At 36.3% G+C, this 26,610-nt stretch overlaps 1 protein-coding gene across 1 annotated transcript in view; it reads left to right on the forward strand.

Annotated features, from left to right (window-relative positions):
- Positions 1-26,610, forward strand: part of PTCH1 (patched 1) — a 74,428-nt gene that overhangs the window by 20,350 nt on the left and 27,468 nt on the right. Inside the window, exons 3-12 of the mRNA XM_027874806.1 lie at positions 6,603-6,792; positions 10,842-10,911; positions 11,022-11,113; positions 12,489-12,687; positions 12,974-13,095; positions 14,709-14,856; positions 16,513-16,644; positions 17,008-17,163; positions 17,680-17,778; positions 19,305-19,430. Coding sequence (XP_027730607.1) covers positions 6,662-6,792; positions 10,842-10,911; positions 11,022-11,113; positions 12,489-12,687; positions 12,974-13,095; positions 14,709-14,856; positions 16,513-16,644; positions 17,008-17,163; positions 17,680-17,778; positions 19,305-19,430 — 1,275 coding nt within the window. The 5' untranslated portion in view covers positions 6,603-6,661. The remainder of the gene's footprint in view (positions 1-6,602; positions 6,793-10,841; positions 10,912-11,021; positions 11,114-12,488; positions 12,688-12,973; positions 13,096-14,708; positions 14,857-16,512; positions 16,645-17,007; positions 17,164-17,679; positions 17,779-19,304; positions 19,431-26,610) is intronic.

Here is a 26,610-nt window from a genome sequence, read left to right on the forward strand (position 1 = left end):
TTAAAGTTGAATAAAAGGTGAGTGATTAGTTCATCAAACATGTTGTTCTTCATGGATTTCCTTAAAAGTGAGTTTTTAAAAATAAACTAATTCTAAATTTTTTGTAGCTATCCCCTCTCTTTTGCAAACTGATAATGTTAATGACCATAAACCCAAATGATAAAACCATATCAATTACAAATACAGCAACACATCACAATGAAGAAGAGAAGGCTGATGCTGCAAAGGAAATGTTAGATGTAAAACATAATTAGCTGCTCTTCTATAACTCAGTAGATTCCTTCTACTACTTATTCAAAAGAAGTTTTAAGCAAGCCATGAATGACTGATGAAATCTCATTGAATCGGGTGTAGGGATTATGAGTATTTAAAACTTTTTAGTAGTTATTCGTATCCCTCACCTACCTTTATTTAGCCATCCTAAAAGACTGTCCCTTTGCTCCCTTCAATTGGTACAGCCTGGAAAGGAAGTACCCAAACCTTTCCCTTCATCCAAATTTACCATTTTATTAAGTCACATTTTCAGATGAGGGAATAATTTGTTTAACTGACCCATACATTCTTGCTGTTTTGGGGATGGTTTATATGCTGCCTTACTGAAAAGGTTGCCTTTTTTTTCTTTAAAGACACTGGACTGAGTCTATCAACTCAGAGTTTATCAGATAATACAAATCATTATCAAACAATGCAATCGTAAGATAAATCCTAATAGATTTTGATGGTGGTATCTATTTAGAGGAACAAGGTTAACATCCTAGGAGAATAGAACTTTCTTCCATTTATTTTACCAGTTAAAGCAACTGTCTCCTTTTGGTTTAGAGTAGTCCTGAGACATACAGTCTAGGGAATCCTCAAAAGGCTGATTGGATTCTTTCCGGGTGCAGGAAGCTTGGGCCTAAGACTTTATGGGGTTGGCCTTTGACGCTTGAAGTACCAACCTTCTGCTTGGCTTGGGAGAGTGAGGTTCAGGACATGTTGAAGAACCAACTTTGCTGAGAGTAGAAGAGAGGCATAATAATACTTTGTATTTGTCTCTTCTGAAGAATTTGCTGTAGGAAGAACTCAGATGATCAAAGAATGAAGGTGGTAGAGCTAGAGAACTAGGCTTTCCATGGTCATTTATGAGCTCTTAATTACCCTCTACCCTCTCCTGGGCTGGCCCATAGGAGAGAATGGAGTGCCAGCAGTAAGGAGATTGGTCCTGGTAATTCCCACCCAAAAATTGCCTTGGTTTTATTTTTCAATTACTATGGAAAAATCTTTAAAACACAGTTTGTTGGATTTGTTTCTTTTTAATGCTAAGACATTTAAGCTTCATTGCATCTTAGGAAGAAAATAAAATGTACTGAGTACATGTACTCACTTCTTCACTTGAGTTGTCAGTTGTATGTATCCTATGATGTAATTTAAGCCTGAATCTTTTATTGGATAGGTTGACTATGGTTTGTTCCTGTTTTATGTTAGTAAGAACAGGAAATGACTATGAATTAGAAAGTAGAAGAGAAAATATTGCATGGCACATAGCAAGCAAATTACAAACAAATTGCTGATCTGCATTGGATAGAAATTTATACACTGGCCATTTCCTACACTGATCAAATCACAGGTCTGGATAAAATGAAAATAAAATATGGAAACAGTACTGGGTTTTGAAAAATATAGATGATAATAATAATAACAATAGCCAACATTTTACATAGAACTGTAAGGTACAAAGTGCTTTACATATATCATCTCATCTGAGCCTTATAACAACCCTGTGACGTAGGTATGATTAATATCCCCATTTTACAGGTGAGGAAACTGAAATATGTTAAGTGACTTGTCTAGGATCACATAGTAGTAGTGCCTGAGGTGGATTTGAATTATGTACACTTCACAAGTGGATGGATGATAGGGATTTGAAGAATATTTAAAAGAATCCTTACCTTTACAGGCTCTTTCATCTGCTTATGATAATAGTCCAATCTGCTTAAAATAAAATATTTGCAAGTAATTGTCTTTGTAGGTTTCCTCATTGTTGAAGCAATTATCCTAGTTGGCCTTGGTAAAGAAAAAAAGGTATGAGAGGATGCTGGTTGATTTTAGTTGAAATCATTTCAATGAGACCATTTCCCACCTATATAGATCAATGTGTTTGGTTGTCAATAAATTATTTAAAATTAATCTCCTCATATAAAAATAAAGATGCTCAAGAAATCATACTGTGTAATTTCTGGAATAAAATTCTAATACTGAAATAATCACATTATTTCAGAAAATCCCAGGCCAAAATAATTAACAAAATTTTGTGATTCTGCTCTGATAAAAATGCAACACAAACCATTGTCAACATTATGGGACCTCTATTAAATTCCATTAGTTTTTGTGATTACTTGCTACTTTCATACATATGCATAATATTGCCTTGGTTACCATCATTACCTTACTGGAACTATACTTGAAGTTATCTGCTATCCTAATGACTGAAGAATTAATGTAATTCTGATTAGCTAAGGCTCTCTTGTTCAGTGAACTTAATATAGTCTGACAGCACCTTGCTAAGAAAACATTGATTTCTGTTGATAGTAAATAATCACTTTCAGCAGAGATGACAGATTTTATCCTTTGTGTTGTAAGAGTTTTGACCAAGTGTTTTAAATGAATCCTAAATTCTGATGATTCCAAAAGCAAAATAAAATTTAGGTCTGTAAGCAGAATTAGAAGAAGTATGCTCATAGAAAGTATGAAATAGGAATAATCATTTTTATTTGAGCATATGCAGAGTTATCATGACTGAGGTCATATGTGAGATTGGCCAATGGAGGAAGGAGGATAATAAAAAAAATAAGTAAACTCTGTAACATTTTATGAACTCAGGTTGCAGCTATACAAGTTTTAGGAGGTGGCTGGATATAGTAACTTGCTTTTTAGTCAAAACTATTATCTACATCTAAAAATTACAGTTTATGATCTATGTCTTTGGGATATGAATCTCAAGAGTCAGTTATAACTTTGTGCCCTGTTTCCTCATTATGAATCATCCCCTCCTCTCTGTGTCTTTCTAATCTTTTGTGCCTCCCTATCCATCTACTGGTTCCTCCCTTACTTCCTACATACATCCATAAATCTTCCCATCCTAAAAATAAGAAATCTAAAACTCTCACTAGAACCTACCATGCTCTCAAACTACTCTTCTGTATCTCTCCTCCACACAACAGGCATGCCACTCCACTTCCTGTGTCCATGACTGACTGTCCTTCATGTTTACAATTCACTCTTAAATCAGCCAATAAACATGTATTAGGTACTCGCTATGTGCCAGGCACTGTACTAAACTCTGGGGATACAAAAGGAAACAAAAGAGAGTATTTCAAAGTTGTACATTTTTACAGTGCTGTTACTGAATAAATTGTTCTCCTAGTTCTGCCTATTTCACCCTACGTCAGTTGATATAATTCTTCCTAGATTTCTGGTATTCCATTGCATTCATTTACCATGTTTTGCTTAATCACTATCCAATTGATGGGCATCCCTTTAGGTTCCAGTTCTTTAGAACCACAAAAAGTAGCTATAAAGTTTTTTGTGCATATGGATCCTTTTCTTCTTTCTTTGATTTCTTTGGGGTGTAGTTCTAATAGTGGTATCTCTAGGTCAAAAGGTATGTATACATAATCATAATATCTAACATTGTATAATGCTTACTATTTATTTGCCAGGCAGTGTACTAAGCATTTTACAGATATTATCTCATTTGATCCTCACAACAACCCTGGGAGATAAGCACTATTATTAATCCCCATTTTATAGATGAGGAAACTGAGGCAAACAGAGGTTAAGCAACTTGCCCAGGGTCACATAGCTAGTAAGTGTCTAAGGCCAGATTTAAAGGTCTTTCTAACTCCAGGCCTGGTGTTCTATCCACTGTGCCACTTATCTACCGCTTTTTAGTGATTTTTGAGGGAGGGGAATAGTTCCAAGTTAAAACTATATCAATTTGCTTTCAGTTTTATGTTGCTTTTTAAAAGTGTTTTTAAGAGATTTGTGTATATTCAAGTTTGATTTATCTCCAATTAGACTGTTAGCTACTCAGGGTTAATAGCCATTCCTTTTACATAGTTCCTATCATATTTGAACACTGTGGTATATAATACTTATTTTACAATTTCTTTTCTTTTCTTTTCCTTTTTTTTTTTTTTACTTTTAGGCAATTGGGGTTAAATGACTTGCCCAGGGTCACTCAGCTAGTAAGTGTCAAGTGTTTGGTCTGAGGCGGGATTTGAACTCAGGTCCTCCTGACTTCAGAGCCGGTGCTCTATCCACTGCGCCACTTAACTGCCCCCTATTTTACAATTTCAAGAACCTGTGATGCCTTTTCGTTGGGCACTTAGCCCAGCAAAACAGATTGTAATCCTTTTCCAACTTATAAGATGGTCTTCAAAATTTGCTGAGGCCCAAATTTATCACCCTGTAGCCAACCTGGTAATGAGCATCATTGAACTTACCTACTTTGGTTCTTGGACAAGAAGACATACAACTCATCACCATGCCCATGTACAAAGCCTTTGCTGACCTTGTCAGAACTTGAATTTTGCTAGCATAGCCTCTGAGAACCCAGTATCAGCTCCAAGACACAGTGAGGCATCTACAGAGGACTCATCCATCACCACCCGCTTCAAACACAGACACCCAGGTTAATCCCAGTGCTCGCAAATATAACATAACTGAGCCTCTTTTTCCTCATCTGTAAAATGGGAGTGATAATACCTGTAATAAAGGCAGTGTGGGGTAGTGAATAAGTGATAAGAATCCAGCTGCAAAATCAGGAAGACATGAGTTCAAATCCTGCCTCTGATACCTACTGGTCATGTCACTTTGAACAAGTCCTTTAACCTCTATCTCAGTTGCCCCAAGCAATTCTCTAAGATTATAAATAGCATATCTCACTTGGAGTCCCCTAGAACATTGAAACAGCAGGTCTGTTTTATAAAAAAAAAATAAATTTAAAAAAAGGCTGTTGAGAGGAACAAATATAATGTCTTTAAATCATTTTGCAAACCTTACCATGATATATAAATGTCAATAATAACTTTTAGAAAAAATGACTTGTAATGAAGGGAGGTGGGTTTTTAGTAACATAAAGATACTTGTTCTTTGTAAAGTAGTTCTGTAGGCATGATTTTCTTTCTTTCTTCTTCTTTTTTTTTTAGGCAATTGGGGTTAAGTGACTTGCTCAAGGTCACACAGCTAGTAAGTGTCAAGTGTTTGGTCTGAGGCCAAATTTGAACTCAGGTCCTCCTGACTTCAGGGGCCAGTGTTCTATCCACTGTGCCACCTAATTGCCTCTGTAGGCATGATTTTCAATGAATGCTTCAGGGAATATACATGTTCCTTTGCTAGAGCTTATCACACCCTGTTGAAGTTTGTGAGAATCCTGTGAGTTTTTCCTATACCATTTTTACATGCTCCTCAGCTCTCTCCACAAAGGTACCTGTCAGAACCACTTACCCTGGAAAAAATGTTAGCTCAATGAGAGTCTTTCCAAAACCCATCACTATTGGTTCTTTAATCAGACAGACAATTGCTCTCCTCCTTTTGAATTTAAAGGAATTTTTCCAAAGTCCTAATCCTCAACCACAGTGGTGGACCACCATGTCCCTGGCTTAATACAGGACCAAATTTGGAAGCAAAAATTATTATTCATGAGATCAAATTACTGTATTTCTACCAATAGTTCCAGACATTTAAAGGTTCATGTGCTTGTATCTTAATTCTACCTAGCTGTTGCCAAAGTCATTGAAAGATTGGTTGTTTTAATGACAAGAGGTGTCGGCCATAGGGCCTTCCTCTCAAGGGGAACTTCTCCATGTGGATCTGAGTTTAACCATATCCTTTACACTTTGTAACTGGAGTCAGGATACTCATTAGCAAGTTGTCCTCCCTCTCTTCACTGAGGAAAAACATTTCTCTGTTACCTTTGCCAAATTATTTAGGAGAAGAGTGTAAATTGAATCCATTTATCTTGAAATGAGCTTTTGGAACAGACTGTTTATACAAGTGTAAGAAATTGTAATGTAGAAATATTTGGTCTAGTCTCTGAGGAAAAAGTTTCTCAAATTTTCCCCTCCCCCCTTTTAATAATGTCTTCATATGGCATATTAGTTAAAATGTAGACAAAGCATATATCTAACAAGTTCTGATTTACCTTGGTGGTTATTTTTACTACAATCGGGGAAATTGTTAATGGGTTTCAGTAGAATTTTTTATACATGTGTGGTTACTGGTACATGGAACTGATTTTTTTTAATTGATTTATTTATTTTGTGTTTTCAACATACACTTCTATAAGATTTTGTGTTTTAAATTTTCTCTCCCTTCCTCTCCTCCTTCCTCCCCAAGATGGCGTGCATACATGGAAATTATTTACACAGGTTATATACACGTGGAATGGAATTTATTTACACAGGTTATATACACATGGCTGATTTTATGAAATTGCTAAACAAAAAGAATCAAGTCCTTTTAAAGAAGTATAAAATAAAGTTATCATTGACATATAGCTATAGTATGCATCCAGCATACTTTTTTACTTTTAACTGAAACGTTAATTCTTTATCTGTCAGTTGGTGGACGAGTAAGCCGGGAGTTAAATTATACACGTCAGAAGATTGGAGAAGAGGCTATGTTTAATCCTCAGCTCATGATCCAAACACCACGGGAAGATGGTGCCAACGTCCTTACAGTAGAGGCGCTCAGACAGCACCTTGACTCTGCATTACAGGCCAGCAGGGTACATGTATATATGTATAACAGGTAAGCCAAGAAGGAAAGAACTGATTAATATCTTAGCAAATAAAACTGATGGATATTATTAGAGAGGACAGCATGACATTATGGATAGAGGATTAAATATGGAATGCAAATGACCCAGGTTAAAATCTCACATCTGAAGCTATTCGCTATGTGACTCTGGGCAAGTTATCCATTAAGTTATAGACCTGTTGCAATATGAATTGAAGAAAGATGATCTCATAGCAGGAGTTTCTCACACTGGGAAAATCATTATTTTGCAGAATTTAAGTAAAGTTGGTGTTCATGAACAATAGACTAGATGATTTAGAACTTTGAGATAGCTTCCTGATGGAGCTAGGTCTTCGAAAATAGATTTGTTGTTGTTTAGTCATGTCTGACTCACTGTGACCCTGTGGACCATACTGTCCACAGGGTTTTCTTGGCAAAGATACTGGAGTGGTTTGTTGTTTCCTCCTCCAATGGATTAAGGAAAACAGAGGTTGAGTGATTTGCCCAGGGTCACACAGCTAGTAGTGTCTGAGACTGGATTTGAACTTAGGTCTTCCTGATTCCAGACTCAGTGCTGTATCCACTGAATCATCTGGCTGCCTCCTTGAAAACAAAATGCTACATGTAATAAGCCACTCCTCTGAAAAAAAAATGCTCATTTAAAAATAGTAGTACTATTCTGTATCAAGTGAGAGTGATTTAAAAACAAAAGCATATCAGAACTTATATATCCAAGTAGATGTCTTTGGAGGATGTCATGTTTACTGCAGGGATGCTACCATGACTCAGACCTTGAAACTTCTCATTTGGAATTGTTTTGAGAGTTAGTTTATGAGCCAGATAATCCTTCCATATTGTCAGTCCTGCCTGGCACAAAGCAAAAATGGGTTAAACCATTATCTAGCGAAATCAAACCTATAATCCAGAGTATTTAAGCCAAGAATTAGATTAAAAGAAAATATACTTTAAAAATACCACTATGTGATGACATAAGCAAAATAAATATTTTGTATAAGTAATAGAAATATATAAAGTTTGGAGAAAATATGGGGAGTTCATTAAAATTAGGCTTTTTCCTCTGAGTTGTTGAAATTGGCTGTTTATACAGTACAAATTCAATTAATGAAGTATAATAAGAACACTGAGAGCCCCTTTCTATTCAGGGACTCAAGTGCTTTATGACAGAGTGGGGAACAAGTATCATTATCTTAATTTAAAAGGTAGAAAGAGAAGCAAAATAAAATTGAGTGACTTAGCCAATGACAGCTGGACTAGGGGTTTGAAGGTGGGAAGGAATGGAATATGACATACTGGAAAGGGCAGTGAAGTTTGAATTGTAGTTCTGACTCTGCCATTGTATGACCTTGAGCAAGTGACTTAATCACTCCTGTATCTCAGTTTTCTGATATGTAAAATGGAAATTATACTGTCTGCCTTAACATAAGATTGAAATCAGATAATACGTATGGAAGGGATTTGAAAAGAATGAAGGAAAATAAATCTGCCTCCAGTAGAAAGCGTGCATTTATGAAACTGGTGTGGACCCTGTATAACAACATTGTAGATGAAAATGTAGACTCTACAATAGAAGAATTAACTAACTGTTAACTTTAAGAATTGGTTCAGAGGATCTTTTAAGAACTTAGAAAAGGAAGTGATCTGATGATGATTCAACTAAAACAAGCATTTGTGAGGTGCCTATGTGCAAGGCACTGTCCTAGGTGCTGGAGATGCAACGACAAAAGCAACATAGTCCCTATTCTCAAAGTACTCACTTTCTACTAGGATCTCACATCTGAAGCTATTAGCTATGTGACCCTGGGCAAGTTATCCATTAAGTTATAGACCTGTCCTACTATATATGGCTTTCCTTTTAGGTAAATGAAACCATATTTAACCTGTAAGAATGCTTAGTATCTTATATGCCCTTTGGTAGCAGGAAGAAAAGGTGCTTCTCATCATCCAGAATAGTAGTAGGACCTCTAAGAAAGAGTGTGGTATTCTATTTGCTTCACAGACTATAGCCTAGAGTCTCAGACAGAGGCAGAAGGAACCAAGTGATTTATAGTTTTGGAAATAATAGTGTAGAGATAATGGCTTTGAAGGTGCATTTGCCTTAAGATAAACATAGCTATGCTTTTCTTCAAAAGATTTAATTAAGATTCCACCAATCAGCAAATAATTATTGAACAGTAATAGTCTAGTTGAAGACACTGTTGGACACTATGAAGAATGGAAAGAAATATGAGCTATGGCCCTTGCTTTTATACGATCTTATAATTTAGATGGGAGAGAAGACATATAAGTATAGGTAATGACATAACTTAATAAATGTTGATGAATAGTAATAGTGCTGTTCAAAGAAGTGATCACTTTCATCTGGCCAGGTATCATAAAGGAAGAAGTATTTATTCTGAGCCTTGAAGGATGAGTAAGGTTTGAATAGCTTAGAATAAGTAGCCCTTATGACTCGAGTTGGGATTATTCCATTTTTTTTGTCCTTGTATCCCCAGTGCCTGGCACAAAGTAGGTTTATAAATAATAAAGTCTTAATAAAGGCTTATTGATTACTAAGTGGAAGTTTGGCACTTTCTTAAAGTCAGTGATAAATCTCCTTGTAAGGGAAATTATCTCCTGTGATGCCAAGACAGGTATGTCCTATCTGGATCTTCCATAAGGCTTTAAGACCTACCACCAGCAGGGGAGCCCTTTTCTCCTCATCCTCTCTTCCAGCCTGAGCTGGCCCCAAACCCATTCAAGCTGGCTACCTGCTTTCAAGGCTTAGAGTAGATGAAAGTCACCAACTCTGTTCCTTCCAATGACCAAGACCACTAGGCCTTACCATGTGCCCTGCCAATGCCAATGAAGGCCCTTCAGGTCTTTCCTGCAGACCCCCAGCACTTCATCTGACCTAGTGATGTAACTAACTTAAGGACCTTTGGGCTTTACAGTTCTCTCTGCTGCTGAACCCTTAGGACTACCACACCTTTCCATTTTCCCTGACCCTTAACTTTGTTTTATATCTTGTCTCTCCCGATTCGAGAGTGAGCTTCTTGAGAGAAGGGACTGTCTCCTCTTTCCTATTTTTATTCCCAACAAGTTAGCATAAAGCTTGACTCATAGTAAGTGCTTAAGACATGCTTTTTCATTCTCTCGTTTTTCATACATGGTTAGGATTTTCCTGGACAGGGGACAGAGCCCTGTGCATTGTGAGAAGAATATGATTATTTAATGGAATAATTGAAAATCATTACTGAAGAACCAGAAAATGGGGGCAGAAAAGCATAATGACTAGAAAGCTAGCCTCAGAGCCAGAATGACTCAAGTTAAAATACCACTTCTGACACATACTGTCTGTGTGACCCTGGGCAAGCACTTAATTTCTCAGTAATCTGGGCAAAACTCTGAGACTTCAAATTATGGAGAAGGTGCTGACATGCATTGACAGAGGAAGTTTCTTCAAGAGAGAGTCCCTTATAACAGTGAATTCACAGGACAAGTTCCTATCATTATAAAACCAGATTTATAGACCTAAAATATGTGAAATCAGTCTGTCGGTCTATTCTGAAAATGTGTTTTAAAAACCAGAAAGCACATTTTGAAAGCCACCTACTAATAGAGGATATTTAATTTCTCTTATATCTGTTATTAAAATCTTTAAAATATTGAATTATTGAATAATTGTTATATATACTTAAATCCGCACAAATTTACTCCCTACTAATTCTTGATTTGTGAGCAAAGGGATCAGGTTGATTAACACTGTCCCCACAGAAAGGATTTGCTAAACAAATTGTTTAAACAAGATTATACAGTGAATATATTTAAGAAAACAAACTTTTATAGTACTTTCACAGTATATTTCATACCAAAAAATGCTCTCTATTAAAGCAGTCCCACTAGATTCAATTTGGTAAGGCTTTATTAAGGTTAGGATTATAAAAGTTTTTTTTTAAAAAAACTACAGTTCTATTAAAATATTCCATAACAGATTTTTCACAGTTCCTTCCATTTGCTAGAATAGAAAAAATTATTTATCTCTTTTGCTTTTATGTTTACAGACAGTGGAAATTGGAACACTTATGTTACAAATCAGGAGAACTTATCACAGAAACAGGTTATATGGATCAGGTATACTTACTATTTGTTTACAAAATATCCTTCCACTTCTCTCAAAAGTCACATGCTCACTGGTATGTTTTAATCTAAATATATGGTATGTTCTTTATTGGTTTTGACAGATAATAGAATACCTTTATCCTTGTTTAATCATCACACCTTTGGACTGCTTCTGGGAAGGGGCAAAGTTACAATCAGGGACAGCGTATCTATTGTAAGTGCAGCATTTTGTCTTACATTCTGATGTCTGAGATTTTGGAATTGCATTGCTGTATTGTTTTTGATGCTACTTTTTCATCATTTTATTTTAATATTCACTTGACCAAGTAATAAAAAATCAAAATTCTTTGTGCATTTTTTAAAATTAAGAGTATAAAAAGGGAAGAAAAAGGTTTCTGTCTTTCCAGAAAAATCTTTAGGCATCAATAAGTTTCATTTACTTTTGCCAATCTATTTAAATGCAAATCATTGGGGTTTATCATTGTTTTATCTTGACACTTAATTCTTTAAAATGTTTCTAATTTTGCCTATTGGGAAAAATTATGTTGAGGTTGTTTATTTTGTTAGTAAGAATTATTTCTCAGTAGATTGTGAATGAATATCAGTATTCATTATTCTTGAGTTAAATCTTTGAGTTTTCTTAGTAAAAAGTTAATCCCTTGTTTGGATCATTAATGAAATTTTTTGAAATGGTATCTTTGGAAGCTGTAGTAGAGGGTGTTCCACAGTTTAGCAGTTTGATATTGTATATGTTGCATCTTTCAAAGAGTTATTGTTAATCTGTGTATACATTTTCAGTTAATTATGCAAGAGTTAGTGTTTGAGTTATTGTTTCTGTCCTAGCTTGCATGTCTCTGTAAAAGCAATTTGCAATGGCCATCTCCTAACCTTTAGTGTACAGTTTTAGATGGGAAATAAGGGGTTTTGTGTTTTCTGGTTGGGAGATTCCGAATAATGACTTAAGCCTGGCTAAGCAGATACAGTGTGGTTTGAACCACAAAACAGGCAGCCAAAAGCCTTTCTGGTCTGTCAACACCACAAATTCAAAAGTGAGTGTGGGGGAGAAGTGGCACTGATAGTGGGGATGGCAGGGGTGGGGGGAGGGCATTGTTGTTTGGTGGATTGCCAGGCTGTCAGGGAGTTGGAATAACTATGGGATCATTTAAGAAAAAAGATCAAATATTTTGCTCATAACATTTGCAGAACATCTATTAAAAGTTGTATTAATTACATATTGTGAAATGCTTAATTTGGATCCTCCTGTTTGGAAGTGCACATTGGATAATTTCTGGGTTTTTTTTTATTAAAAGTTTTGACTACATTGTTTTAGCAAGAAAAGGTTCCTTTATTAAGGTTATAAATTCCTGGCTTAGAGTCTTCATTCATAAAACATTTTCATTAATGTGCATTAGGATTAACTAGCTAAAAGTTTATAAGGAATTATAATGCAAATAGTTATTCCTCTTTATGTTAAGTTCCCCAAAATGGAATATTTCCAAAAAGAATGTATACAATATAAATATTTGGAAGGGGTTAAGTGAAATTTTTCAAAGTATTTTTCATTGTCCCTTCCCTAATTTCTTTTACAGAGGTAAACCTCCTTTGCAGTGGACAAACTTTGACCCCTTGGAATTCCTAGAAGAGTTAAAGAAAATAAACTATCAAGTGGACAGCTGGGAGGAAATGCTGAATAAAGCAGAGGTTGGTCATGGTTATATGGATCGACCCTGCCTCAATCCTGCTGATCCTGACTGCCCAGTCACAGCCCCTAACAAAAATTCAACCAGAGTAAGTTTGTTTATTGCCTTATTTGAAATGGGACAAGGGAGAGAGAAAATTCTTCATTTCTAATCAGCCCTCTTTTTTTTTTTACCACTTCTGCTATTAAAATATGATCCCTGATCTTAATTCTCTTCTGTTGAACTAAATTTTGCTTTAAGATTTGCCACACACCTCTCTCATCAGACTTATTATTAATGTCTCCTGTGTAACAAGTTCCTAATTCACTAGATTTTAACATGGCATGTGACCTGCCTACTAATTCACACAATTATGTGGCTGTCTTTTATTTTAGCCTCTTGATGTGGCCCTTGTTTTGAATGGTGGATGTCATGGATTATCCAAAAAGTACATGCACTGGCAGGAGGAGTTGATTGTGGGTGGTACGGTCAAGAACAGCACTGGAAAACTCGTCAGGTAATGGATCACCAAAAGTAAAATCCACATATTCCTTCTGTCCCTCTTCCTTGGGAGCCCTTTTGTCCCTGACATTGACAAGTATATGTTTATTAATATTCAACTGTTATGCTAGCTAGCAATTTGTAATAATAGAATACTAGGAAACAAAATATATAAGTAAACCAGACCAGTCTGAATGTATCTTGTGTTGACTTTTGAAAGGATAAAAGGTATTTTCATCAAAATCTTTGATATTGTCCAAAGTTCTAGATAGTCAAGGTTATTGAATATTGAAATCAAGCTGAGCACATTGGCTCCTACCTGAAGTCTCTTCTGTTGGGAAGGCTGAGGTTGGTAGATCAATTGAGTTTGGGAGTTCTGAGGTACAGTAGTGCTATAGGCAGCTAGGTGGCTCAGTGGATAGAGCCATAGGCCTAGAGTCAGGAAGACCTGAGTTCAAATCCAGCCTCAGAAACTTACTGTATGCAAGTCATTTGGCCTCTCTTTGCCTTAATCCACTGGAGAAGGAAATGGCAAACCACTCCAATATCTTTGCCAAGAAAACCCATGGACAGTGTGATCCATATGGGGTCATGTAGAGTTGGACAAAACTGAACAGCAACAACAACAGAGCTATAGAGCAATGGAATACCCCACCAATTCTCCTACCAGTATGATGACCTACCCTGGGATCAGGGAGGCCACAGGCTACCTAAGGAGGGGCAAAATGACCCAGATCAAAAATGAGGCCAGGTCAGAAATGAAGCCAGGGCTTCTGCATCCATCAGCAGTGGGGCCAGGTGGGTGAATAGCCATTGCACTTCTAGCCTGGGTGAGATAGGGAGACCCAGTCTTCAAAAAAAAGAGGGGCAGCTAGGTGGCACAGTGGATAGAGCACCGGCCCTGAAGTTAGGAGGACCTGAGTTCAAATCCGGCCTCAGACCAAACACTTCACACGTATTAGCTGTGTGACCCAGGGCAAGTCACTTAACCCCAACTGCCGAAAAAAAAAAGAAAAAAAAAGAAAAGAATATTGAAATCAGTGTAGTCTTTTTTTTGTGGTAAACTTGTTTTGTATAACAATCAGAAAGGAAAGGCCTAAGAATCCAATAAGAAGGAACAAGGGACCTTGTTCATGTCATAATTTATCTTAAAAATTTTTGTTGAAGCTAAATCAGATGTGTTTCATAACGTTAACAAACCTTTGAGAGATCCTTGTCAAGTGTCTGGCATTTCTCCCCCAAGGAAAGCCAAAGTCTGGGACCTAGATGAGCAGCTATGCATTATGACTGAATCCTATTATATCTAATCATACTATCCTCTCTTCTGCTCTTCCTGTTTTATATAATAGAAACCAAGAAAAGGAAATCGACCATTAATTTAATTTTTGTGCTTATCTCTTTAAAAAGTGTGTAAGGTTACACCTTTTATATGGCACATAAATCTGCATCCTAAGTGACTAAATAAGATAATTACTCAGGTTCACTTGTAATAGGAACATGTGCTATAGAAAAGAAAAGAATTCCTGTAACTTAGTCGGAGGCCCTCATTCGGGATTTGATGCCATGAAAATCGCTTCCTGGAAATGTTTATTTTATGCCTCTTCCTCCCTCCCCCAACTTCTGTTACAGTGCTCAGGCTTTGCAGACTATGTTTCAACTAATGACTCCCAAGCAAATGTATGAACACTTCAAGGGCTATGAATATGTTTCACATATAAACTGGAATGAAGACAAGGCAGCAGCAATTCTGGAGGCCTGGCAGAGAATGTATGTTGAGGTAAATTACAAAGTCATCCAGAAGCCACGACCAAGTCACTCAGAAGCCATGCCTTTAATCTGGGTTTGGTATTAAAAATTCCATCACCAAGTTCACCATTTTTACCAAAGATGATATATTTTGTAATAATCAAAGTTGGCCCCAAAGAAGAGAACAGAAAATGTACCTCCCTCCCTCTCTTCTTTACAGAGCTGGAAGTCTGAGGGTATGCAACATTGCTTATTCTGCCATACTCAGTTGATGTCCTGTTTAGTTTTACAGAAGTACTTCCTTCCATCTTTCTTCCTTTCCTTCCTTTCCTCCCTTTCCTTTCCTTTCTTTTCTTTTCCTTTCCTTTTCTTTCTTTTCCTTCCTTCTTTCCTTCTTTTCTTTCCTTCTTTCTTTCCTCCTCCCTTTTTTCTTTCTTTCCTTCCCCCCCCTTCTTCCTTCTTGCCTGCCCACCTTCTTTTTTAAAAGAGATAGCTTTAAGGGAGGGGGAGGAGGTAGTCACTAGAAGTGTAGGTGACATAAAAACAAAAAGAGAGAAATAAACTTTATTTTCAAAATTTAAAAAGTCATTTTTTATGCAGTTTGGTAAAATTCATTGGTGGGTGCAGTTAGTTTTTTACTGTAATTACCAAGAATTTGGTGACTTTATAAAAATACTTCTAGTCTTCCCAATGTGGAGATTTAATTCTTAGATTCCCAAGAACTAAAAGTCTAAAAACTAAAATCTTTTTTCTAGTTGGTATTATCTAAAATGTTTTGAGTGACCAAATGTGAGCTGTAGATCTAAACCATAACACTGTATAAAGGCACTTGGTCAGTTAGAAAAGGTGTCTGGAAAACATTAGCGAGGCATCGAAATCTGCTCACAGCTGCAGTCCCATTGGTGAGGTCATGTGACATTATTTGGCCTTTGTTTCCCAAGCAGTGACCTCAACTGAGCTGCTCATGACCTTTTAAAATGGCCAGCCAATGAAGAGGGGGAGGAGTGCCCTCAAGAATTTGTTGTTTTGTATTAGGGGCAAAAATTGATATAGCTACAGATCAACCAAACAGTTATGATAGAGAGAAAAAGGAAGAGTATGTAACTTGTGGTCATGTAACAGTCTTCTTAACTTAAAAAAAAAATAAATCATTTTGAATGAATGGGACTAAAGATGACATAGGTAAAAAAAAAAAAGCCTTGGATTTTAAGCCAGACAGTCTAGGTTCCATTCTTAGTCTGCTAAATACTCCCTGTGTGGCTATACACAGTCCCTTCACCTACCTCTGGGCCTCATTTTCCTCTCTGTAAAGTGTGAGGGTTGGACTAGCTAACATATAAGGTCACTTCCAGTTCCAAGCCTGTTATGATTCTATGAACTGAATGATGCTCTCTACAAATTATATATTTAAATTTGGTCAGAAATTGTCTTCATTGTCCTAGAATCAAATAGTCATTTAATGGGTTGAACTGGATGGCCACTGAAGTCACTTTTCACTTTCAATTTCTGTGATTCTGTAATGCTGATGATCAGTTCAAGGTCAACCATCCTGTATTATGTACAGATTTTTGTTTTCTTTTAATGCTTTAGGGGAAAAAAAGTCCCAAAAAGGCCTGTGCTTTTGAATCCTAATTGAATCCCTCATTCCATTTGCTATTTCTAATTTTTTGGTATTTTTTTTCCATAGGTGGTTCATCAGAGTGTTGCACAAAACTCTACCCAGAAGGTGCTTTCTTTTACCACAACTACTCTGGATGACATCCTGAAATCCTTCTCAGATGTCAGTGTTATCCGAGTTGCTAGTGGCTACTTATTAATGGTAAAAAGGGATTCTTTTCTCTTGATCCTCCCCAATTCCATACCAGTTGGTTGTTAACACTAACTTCCGAGCTTTATAATGGTTTTTAAATTAAAATTAAAATCTGAAACTTTTTTTCATTTGCAATTTGGACATCTTTGACTTTTTAGTGTCATTAATTTTGTATATTCTTTGTAATGCAGTCTGTATCTACATATTTATATATTTGATATGGGGTCAGGGTTGGGAAAACTTTTGAATCATCCTTATATATTCTAATATTTGGCTTTTGTTTTGTTTTGTGTTATTTTTCTCCTTCTCTTCTTCTTTCCCCCAATTCCCCTCTATTCCTTCTCACCCCAACCCTCACTGCTCTGCTTACAGCTCGCCTATGCCTGTTTAACTATGCTTCGGTGGGACTGTGCCAAATCCCAGGGTGCTGTGGGACTGGCTGGCGTCTTGTTGGTTGCACTGTCAGTAGCTGCAGGATTGGGCCTGTGCTCATTGATTGGAATTTCCTTTAATGCTGCAACAACTCAGGTACTCAAGGAGCCATTCATCTGATGTTCATGTGCACCTATCCCCTCTCCAGAGTTTGAACTAACCAACCATTTTTATTTCATATGGCAAAGGACTTTGGATTCTCTTCCACCAGGACATGTGCCTATTAGTTTTGTTCATAAAGTTGTCCACATAAAGATGTGGAAGAGTGAATAAGTGTTTTGAGGGAATGTTTAGAGAGAGAAGAATTGTCAATACAGATGTTTACTTTGGTTCTTTGGATCTCTTTCTATTCTTTCTTGCTTTGTAGCTCTCAAAGCTTTTTGTATATATGGGATCTAATGCAGTTCTGTGTTCGAGGTTGAGTTATAAAAGCACTAGACTGCTGGAGAGCTGAAAGGGTAATCTCTAAAGAGCTACAGAATAAAATGATAGGCTTCATTTTGGATATCAGTTAGAGGATACTCAAGGTGTAATTCTAAGTAGCTCAGTAGTCAATGAAATAGTGGATCATCAATGTAATAATACCATTGTCATTTAACCCTCTTTGCATAGGTTTTGCCTTTTCTTGCTCTTGGAGTCGGTGTGGATGATGTTTTCCTTTTGGCACATGCATTCAGCGAAACAGGGCAAAATAAAAGAATCCCTTTTGAGGTAATGGGAAGAGATGTGGGAAGAATGAGAGGGAGCCAGTGGTGAACACAAACACCCTTAATAACTAGGACTATATTCCTTTTTTTAAGTTCATTTTTTTTGGTAGTAAATCTTAAAATAAAATGTCCAGCATCAGAATAATTTGTTTGGAGCATTAATGTGCTGTATAGAAGAAAAAGCAGGGTTTCCCCCTAATTTTTACTAATAACACTTATTTTAAATGAGGTAAATTTTAAAGAGACCCACAAGAATTCCTGGAAAATTAGCCTTAGATCCAAAGTGCTCTAGGAACAGTTTCTTTTTTTTTTAATATGAAATTTAATTTTGAATGAGATTTCCTTTGTAAATGTTATGTCTTTTCCAAAGCAATATGTAGCTACTTGTTTGTTTTTTGTTTTTTAATTTTCTGAAAACTAGATTCAGTGCATACCCTTTTGTTCAGAAGCTTGGTCGTTGGTCACTACAAATTCAGCTTTTATATGCTTTTATATAAACAATAAACAGAGCTTTAAGTTAGAAAAAGAATATTTCCCAATTTCTGAATAAAGGATAAATCTTTGTGTGGTCTTCTGGTTTATTGCAACATGCTTTTCAAAAGTATATGCAATGCTAACACTCAAGAAGACAAATAGTGTAATGTGAAGTCAATGCATGCCAGTTTTGTTGTCTGAAAAGAATTGAAAACAGGAGTGAATTGATACAATGTATGTCCTCATTAATAAGATAAATATTTTTTCATATGTCAACCTTAACTGAAGTTTCATTTCGCTATCTTTTGTTAACCTTTTAAAATTATAATGACATTCATTCAACTGTAATGTAATTTAAGTACATTTCAAAAATGCATTTATTATTATTTTAGTAGCAATCTGCTTTCTCAAGAAAAACACTAAACTGAGACACCATTATTAATGCTGGTAGAAGGAGATAAAGCTAAACATATTGTAGTTACATCAAGTTTTTGCTTTATAATTGAATTGTGTCATCACTTAATCCCTATGAACTCTAGGATTAAATAAAAAAACCTCTGTTTGGCTTTCAAAGCCCTCCATAACTTGACCCCTTCCTACTTTTCCAGTCTTCTTACACTTTATTTATCTCTACATTCTCTACAATTTGGTGAGAGTGGTCTGCTTGCCAGTTCTCCCTCTCGCAACTGTTCATTTTCACTGGCCCTTCCCTCCACCTGGAATGTTCTCTCTCCTTGTCTGCCTCCTAGCTTCCTTCAAGTTTTAGCAAAAATCCCACCTTCTCTAAGAAGCTTTTCCAGGTCCCCCTCACTGCTTGTGTCTTCCTTCTGAGATCACCTTTGCCTATATGTATTTCGTATGTACATAGCTGTTTGCATATTGTCTTCCACTGTTAGATTGTGAGCTCCTCCAGGGAAGAAACCGACCTAGACTTTCTTTTTATCCCAGTGATTAGTACATAGTAATCACTTAATAAATGCTTGTTGTTAACTTAGATTTGCTAGTAATGAGATGCTACTGTATGTAGCTTTATAAGGTGCCGTATGTCATTTCCAGGACAGGACAGGGGAATGTTTGAAGCGAACAGGAGCCAGTGTGGCCCTCACCTCGATCAGCAATGTCACAGCCTTCTTTATGGCAGCTTTAATCCCTATTCCTGCTCTTCGGGCATTTTCACTACAGGTAAGTTTCTAGTAGGTTCGGAGATTTTTAGAAGTGCTCAAGAAGTCTCAAATTCAGCAGCCCAGGTCTCACAGACTCATGGAAAGATACTTGTAGGGGAATTCATAGGTCATCTTTTCTTTATGGATTATGTGCAAATGACTAATCTGACTTAAAACTTCAGTCCAGAGTTTATATGTCGCAAAACGTAATACTTTTAAAATGTCCAGCAGGTCCTAGCTTTCATTTATATCATGCTCATAGTAAATCATTTACCCTTATCTTAAGTTTCTGAGAAGTTTGTAATCTCATTACAGGTTTTGTATCTGGGACTGCCTTTTAATCTATTTCTACCTTTGTTTTTCTACTCTGTAAGTGGTCAAGATGAGGATTCTGAGAATTTCTTTGAGAATTCCCTCAAGTTCATCAGTTACACAGGGCTCATTAAATTCAATTCCATTTAATGTGCATTTATCAACAACCAACTATGTTCAAGGGACCATGCTAGATTAAGGGAAAACAAAGATAAAATGAGAATAACAGCAAGAAACCACTAGTCCTTGCCTGCAAGGAGCAAGGAGTGATTTTTTTAAAAGATAGACAGTATAATTTCTGAAGTTTTCTAATTAGACATGCAACAGTGTCATTAAATATCAATTTGTCCTGAGTTCTGCCTGTTCACGTTACCTTACTCTTCTGATTTTGTTTAGCAAAAAAAGGGGATTTACAGTCGGACATGAACAGGAAAATCAATTAGTAAATTAATTAATTAGATATTTTGTTATATTTTTGTCAACTTGTGATTTTTTGTTTGAACTAGGCTTCTGTCGTCATAATCATTATTTGGCTTTTAGTGAATAATCATGTATTTGAATTTTCCAAATACATCAGAATGCAAAACATTTTTGTGAAACAAAGTCAGCACCTGGACTACACTCAGTACTCCTAGCAAAACTATTAACAGAACTATAACTTGCAGGATCCTAGAGCTAGAAGGACATTAGAGGGCCACTTAGCCCAAACGTCGAATTTTACAGTTAAAGAAACTGAAGACCAGGGAAGTTAAATCACACATGTGACAGACAGGATTTGAACCCAGATCCTTTTACTTGTGAACCTCTGCTTTTTCCACTGTACCATGCTGCTAATTTGCTAATACTTATCTGTTTGTCTTTAGTATGAGATACACAGGCCTGCTCAGAATTTACCATGGCATTGCCTTTGGCAGGCCAAAAAGCTATGGTTTCAAAATGGTATCTTATTAGCTTTTTCATAGACTTAGTGTATCAGTTGCAAGGTGAATTGTCTATTTTCTAACATTTTTTATACTATTTGACATTTCAACAAATAATTTTAATAAATTCTTGAGCACCACTGATTTGGTATTCAGAAGAAAATTATGAAGCACTGAAAGACTTTTTTGGGAAGATCAGTGATTATAGATTATTGCCTAGCATATAGCTCAATACCATCTTGCATGGATTTAATTGAATACCAAATATTTGTTGAATAGGTAAAGGCATTTCAACCTAACCTATGACAAATTCAGGGGTGATGGAAATATTTTAAATTGTACTTAGTCATGTAATAATTAAATTAATAATTGTTGTATAATTGTAGATGTGTCCAGATCTTATTAGTTATTCAGCTTTTTTCCCCCTTTAGTTTGATATTTTGTAGGTGTGTGCTGAACTAGACTTCTAGATTTTATTTTCATCCCATATGTAGACAGTTGAATTGAATGGAAACTTGTAAATTTTGAGATACAGTTGAAATTTCTCTTCTCAATTTCAACTTAATCTCAAAAAAAAAAAGAAATTTCTCCCTTCCCTAACTTTTCTACGCTCTCCCCATCTCTCTCCTTTCTCCCTCTCATTTCTTTCCCTCTATCTCAGCAATGTAGATGAAACCAAGATAAAATTCACATTTTTTAATTGCCTTACTAAAGATTATCCATGGCAAACTTTTTAAAAAGAACACTAAAAACTTCTTTTACATAGTATAGTAATACAGACAAAATATGGTTATAATATGTATAATGAACTAAAGTCTCCCTTTGTAAAAAATAAAAATAAAAAATTTCATAGGGAAAAAAATAGTCTTTAGGAAACTGCATTTCTGATTCAAGCCACTAGAGCACCGTTTAGTAAACCATGCTTTCATCCCAAGAGCGCCTCCTTTATGCTCCAGGAATTGTTTATACATTGGGAAACTGGCTCATTCAGTATCCTCAAAATGTTTTAATTACTTCAATACTCTAAAAGAGTTACTACTTAGAAGATATTTTGGTCACTTTTAAAATCTATTGACATTCTCCACTGGCAAAGAGGCTTTGCAAATTCTCTTTTTCTAAAATGTACCCAGTTGTGATCATTTGTATCCAGTTGTATTCATTGTGTTTACATTGGAGAGACTCCCACAGGTTAAGTAAGGATCTGGAGTGATCCAAAATTGTTCAATCCTATAAAGAAACAGATGTTAGCATCCATTTTATTCCTCCAACTACACCCCCTGCACCCCAGTAGAACTTTTTCCAGCCTTATTAAAAGAAGTGGGTGAATTTTTCTGGTGATATTGAAATGTCTGATCTCTTCATGCATCTGTCCAAATCCAATCTCTATACAAATAAGCAGTGACACCATCTCCAGTTCTTTGGGGCAAAATAATGTGTCAAGTATGCACCCAGTGACCTGCACTGGGGCTCTGCTGGTAACTGAATGGCGTTTGCTCTTCAATGAAAAAAATCCCAGAACAGAACTCCTTATTGTTTCAAATGGGAAGAGTGTTTAGACTGAGACCCCATTAGGCAGGGTCCATGCCTTCTCTCTGCTCTCTAAATACATTGTCAGGGCTTAAGATGTCTTTGTTTTGCATGCCATAAGGTGTGACCAATATGAATGAGATGATTTTTCAATAGCTGATGTTTCTTTTAATCACAGTACCATCATCAGAATGCAAAATTGTCCCCAGTGAACTGTAGCTCTTTGTGGATTTCCTAACTTACACCTTAAACTCCATTTAACTCATGCCATGACCATTTGCCTATATTTTTCCACTTTATTTAGAGTTGGTTTGAGCAAGAAAACTCTATTGTTTTTTACTTTCTCCTGATGCACCTAAAGAAGCATTAAAATAGTTTCCTTCTTTTCTCTTCTTTTCCTTTCCTGCTACCCACATAGAAAACCACTAATCAATAAGAGCAATTTACATTTATCTGGCGCAGTAACTTTAGAAACAGAGGTGCCTTTGACTTCTTCCCACTTCTTTTTAATGACACATGATCACATAGAACAAGATAATTCTTTAGGAAATTAGGAAAGCTAGGAGAAGGAAGGACATATCAAAAGGGCATTCGGCTAAGGTATTTCAGAAAGAGAGGGGGTGATTGCCATTGTCAATACCTCTTGGCTGGGTATAAAAATTTTTTAGGTTTCCCTAGGTATTCTGTGAGCTCCTCAACAACAGGGTCTGTTTCATTTTTGTCTTTTTGTCCACAGTACCCAATATAATGCCTAGCACACAGATGCTTAATAAGTTCTTGTTGACTGATTATTGATTGATAGGCATATTTGGATTAGCAGGAAGGGAGGAAATGAACCAATTAAGCCTTCAGTAATGAAGGGAAAGAAAGGCACAACTCTGTTGCTTCCTTCCTTTGGGTGTTACATATGCTCCTGTGGTACAGTGGACCTATTGGGGCACAAAAGGATCATCCATTAAGAGCTGGAAAGGACCTTAGAGAACATGTAATCCAATTTCATTTTGCAGATGAAGAAACTTGAACCCAAAGAGGTTAAATGACTACACAAAGTAGCCACAACTAGTGAGCAGTAAGGTCAGGATTTGAATCCCTTCCATCCTGAATCCAATGTTCTTTTGACTATATCATGCTATCGCTTTTATTGTGGTGGTGTGTATATATCTCTCTTCTTCCAAGTATATAGTGTATGGTAGCTGAACTTGCTCTAAAGCTGGGCATTCAGCTCATGGGAAGGACTAGTCTGTGATGACTCTGCATTTCAGATTCTGCCATAAGCTGCGTATTTGTGTGAGTTCTTTGAGACTCCTTCTACCCTCTACTCATCTGCCTCAAGGGGTATGTTTGAGAGAATGTGATAAAAGAGCAAGGGAAGTTTGAACAAAGAGGGAAAAGTCACTTCTGTTTGTGGGGTGGAAAGGAATGGCATTCAAGCAGGTCTTTGAATGGTGGATAAGATTTCAGCAGGTATCCACTGGTTATGGAATAAGGCATTCTAAAAGCAGAGAAAAATATTCATAAAAGCAGTAGAGGGACTAAAGGCTTTGTAGTTGAAATCCTGCTGTTCTTAGAAATTGCCATGAGGACCCAAATATTAGTTTAATATTTCATTAATAGTTGAATTATATTGATTTTTTAAAATACTTGTTTCCTGAGTAGAAGTTTGGCCTTCGGGAAGGTTTATTAATTCCTCTAGACTATTGGGGTACCACTTAGTGAGCCATGATGTACCTGAAAATTTTAATGTAGCCCTCCTCCACTGTATGATTTGCTACATTATGTTAGATATGGGGAGAATTGGTTCATCAAGGATACTTCTTAATCGTGCATAATGGAAGCTAATGGATATTTCCTTAATAACTTTATTTGTAACTTGCATGGTAAAATAACTTTATGATAAGGTTCATTGCAACATGCATTTTAATATATCATAGGTCAAATTATATCCTTTTGTAGATAATAGCATTATCAAATATGAACTAATTTAGTATTGTTAGGGAGGAATATGTACTGTTCTCCCAAATCAGTGTTAATATTGTATTAGGGAACATTTTGCATTTAATTTTGTGTGTATTTAGAAAAAAAAGTAGAGAAGGGATTTTTTTTCCATCAGAGGATAAAATGTATGAGATCAAAATGACAAATGTGTTTGTGTGCATATTATTTACATATTGATAGATGTGTATATTCCCTCATGGGTTAGTTGTCCTTTTAATTGTATCTTATATTGGGAGGTCCCTATAAGGAGCTTCCTCTGCCAATGCAGATCAGGCTTCTTTGCCATTTTCCATTTCATAAAGTTATCTGGAGGTATTTAGAAAAAAGCTAAGTGATTTGCCTGCAGTTACGGAGCCACTATGTGTCAAAGGTGGGACTTGAACCCATGACTTCCTGTCTCTGAGGCCAGTTCATCCTCCACTATGCCAAGGTGCTTTTCTTGTAGGATATTATATACTCTAAGGAGCACCCATAGTTCCATAAGAGTATGGACCTGTCAAGAAACTGGCCTAGCCTGTTTAAATACAATTTAAAAAAAAGACTCACTACTTTCCTTTTCTTGCACCAACAACTTTCTGTGCTGCCAGTAAGAATTTAATTAATAAAAGAAAAGCCTTGGGGGGGTTGGGAGGTGGGTGGGGATTGAAAGGAGGAACATCTGGGCTGTGCATGTTTTATCAGAAGGGAATTGCCAATCGTCATCCATAAGGTGGAAGTCTAAGTGACAGGCATCCTTGACTGCTCATCACCTCTGGCTGTGATATACACCCATTCTCCTTGGGTGGTCTGCCAGGAATGGAAAATAGCAGCACATACCTTAGGTAGGGCCCCAACCTACTAGCCTCGCTTGGCTTCTCTCTCAGTGACTCCAGCACAAACAACTATTATTCTTTCACTTCGCTTAACAGATGCAAGAGTAGCAGCTGGATTTTCTAAGGGAAGGAATCACTGATATTGATGGGGGAAAACCACAAAGGTTGTGTTTCCTTCTATTTCAGATACTACCCCCTCCCCCGAAATACAGTCTGTGCTTCCCATTTATACCTTAAAAAAAAAAGAAGAAAAATGAAAGAAAAACAAGAAAACCATGAAAATGTTTTCTTTTTGGCTGCTTTGCCCACACTTTTCTTCTTCCTAGGACTAACTTCTTCCTCCCTCCTAATCCAGTCTCTATATCTCTGTGTTCCTTACTTTTCAGCATGGAAGGGAGTGGGGTTGGAAGCACAATCTTTCTATACTCAATCTCTAGAGCACAAAGCTAACACATTTCAAAATTCTCAACATCAGAGATTCCACAAGTTTCTTTTTCATAAGTTTCTACTTCCCAGGAAGAATAAAAACAAAATTTTAAAATGAACAAGGAAGAACATTCTATAGCTTCAGTCAGAAGAGGTCACTAGGAAATGAATACCTTTGACTTTGATTCATTCATTCAACAATTTTTATTAAGTGCCAAGGAAGCACAGAGTAATGAGTGAGGCACTGGGGAGGCACAAAGACAGAGCTGCTCTCAAATGATCCTAATAGTCTCTTAGAACCATATCAACTCTATGCAGTATAAGGCCATATGATACGTGCCCAGCCAACTGTAAGCATCAGAGAACTCTGAGATCCTGGATATTTTTTTAACGTAGCAAGTGATGGTTTGGCATAAGTTAACCTTTCAAGCATAAAAGGACGATCTAAAGTCTTCATACTATTATTTAGGTTTTGCCAAACTAGGGACATTTCATCATACTTTCAAATGGGAAAGATCATTTAGGAACATGAAAAGGGTATCTAAAAATTTACTGTTAAAGGACATAAAAGTTACTAAATACAAAACAAATCACTTTATAACTCTCTCATTATAAGGAAACAGTACAGAAATCCATCCAGTGGTCAGTTATTAAGGACATCTCTTTAAGGTATGCAGGATGCAGTTTCACCTCTAATTTTCTTCTTATTATAAACCCTTTTAAAACACTCTTTTTTCTAGGTGGTGCTGTGCATAAAGCAGTAGGCCCGGAACCAGGAAGGCCTGAGTTCAAATCTAGCCCTAGACACTTATTAGCTGTGTGACCTTGGGCAAATCACTTAACCTTTCTCTGTCTCAATTTCCTCAGCTGTAAAGTGGGAATCTAATGATCCTAACTCCCAAGGTTGTTGTGAAGATCAAACAGGATCATATTTGTAAAGCTCTTAGCACTGTGGTTGACACATAGTAGGTGCTACATAAATGCTAGCTATTATTATCATTATTTTTCAGATTTTGAGTTGCCTCTAATTCCTCATTTTTCCTTCCTATGTGGTCTCACCTGTTTGGAAGTGTTTAGTATTTAGCTGTCCCTTAACAAACATCACAAGAAGTTTTATTATAAAATTATTATTTTAATTTCTAAGTGTTTTTATTTAAATCTTGATCACATATAGTTTTAGAAGAAAAAAATTTTAATGGGTTTCTTC

The sequence above is a fragment of the Vombatus ursinus genome, unplaced genomic scaffold, assembly GCF_900497805.2.
Source record: "Vombatus ursinus unplaced genomic scaffold, bare-nosed wombat genome assembly UNPS02014807.1, whole genome shotgun sequence".
Classification (NCBI taxonomy): domain Eukaryota; kingdom Metazoa; phylum Chordata; class Mammalia; order Diprotodontia; family Vombatidae; genus Vombatus; species Vombatus ursinus.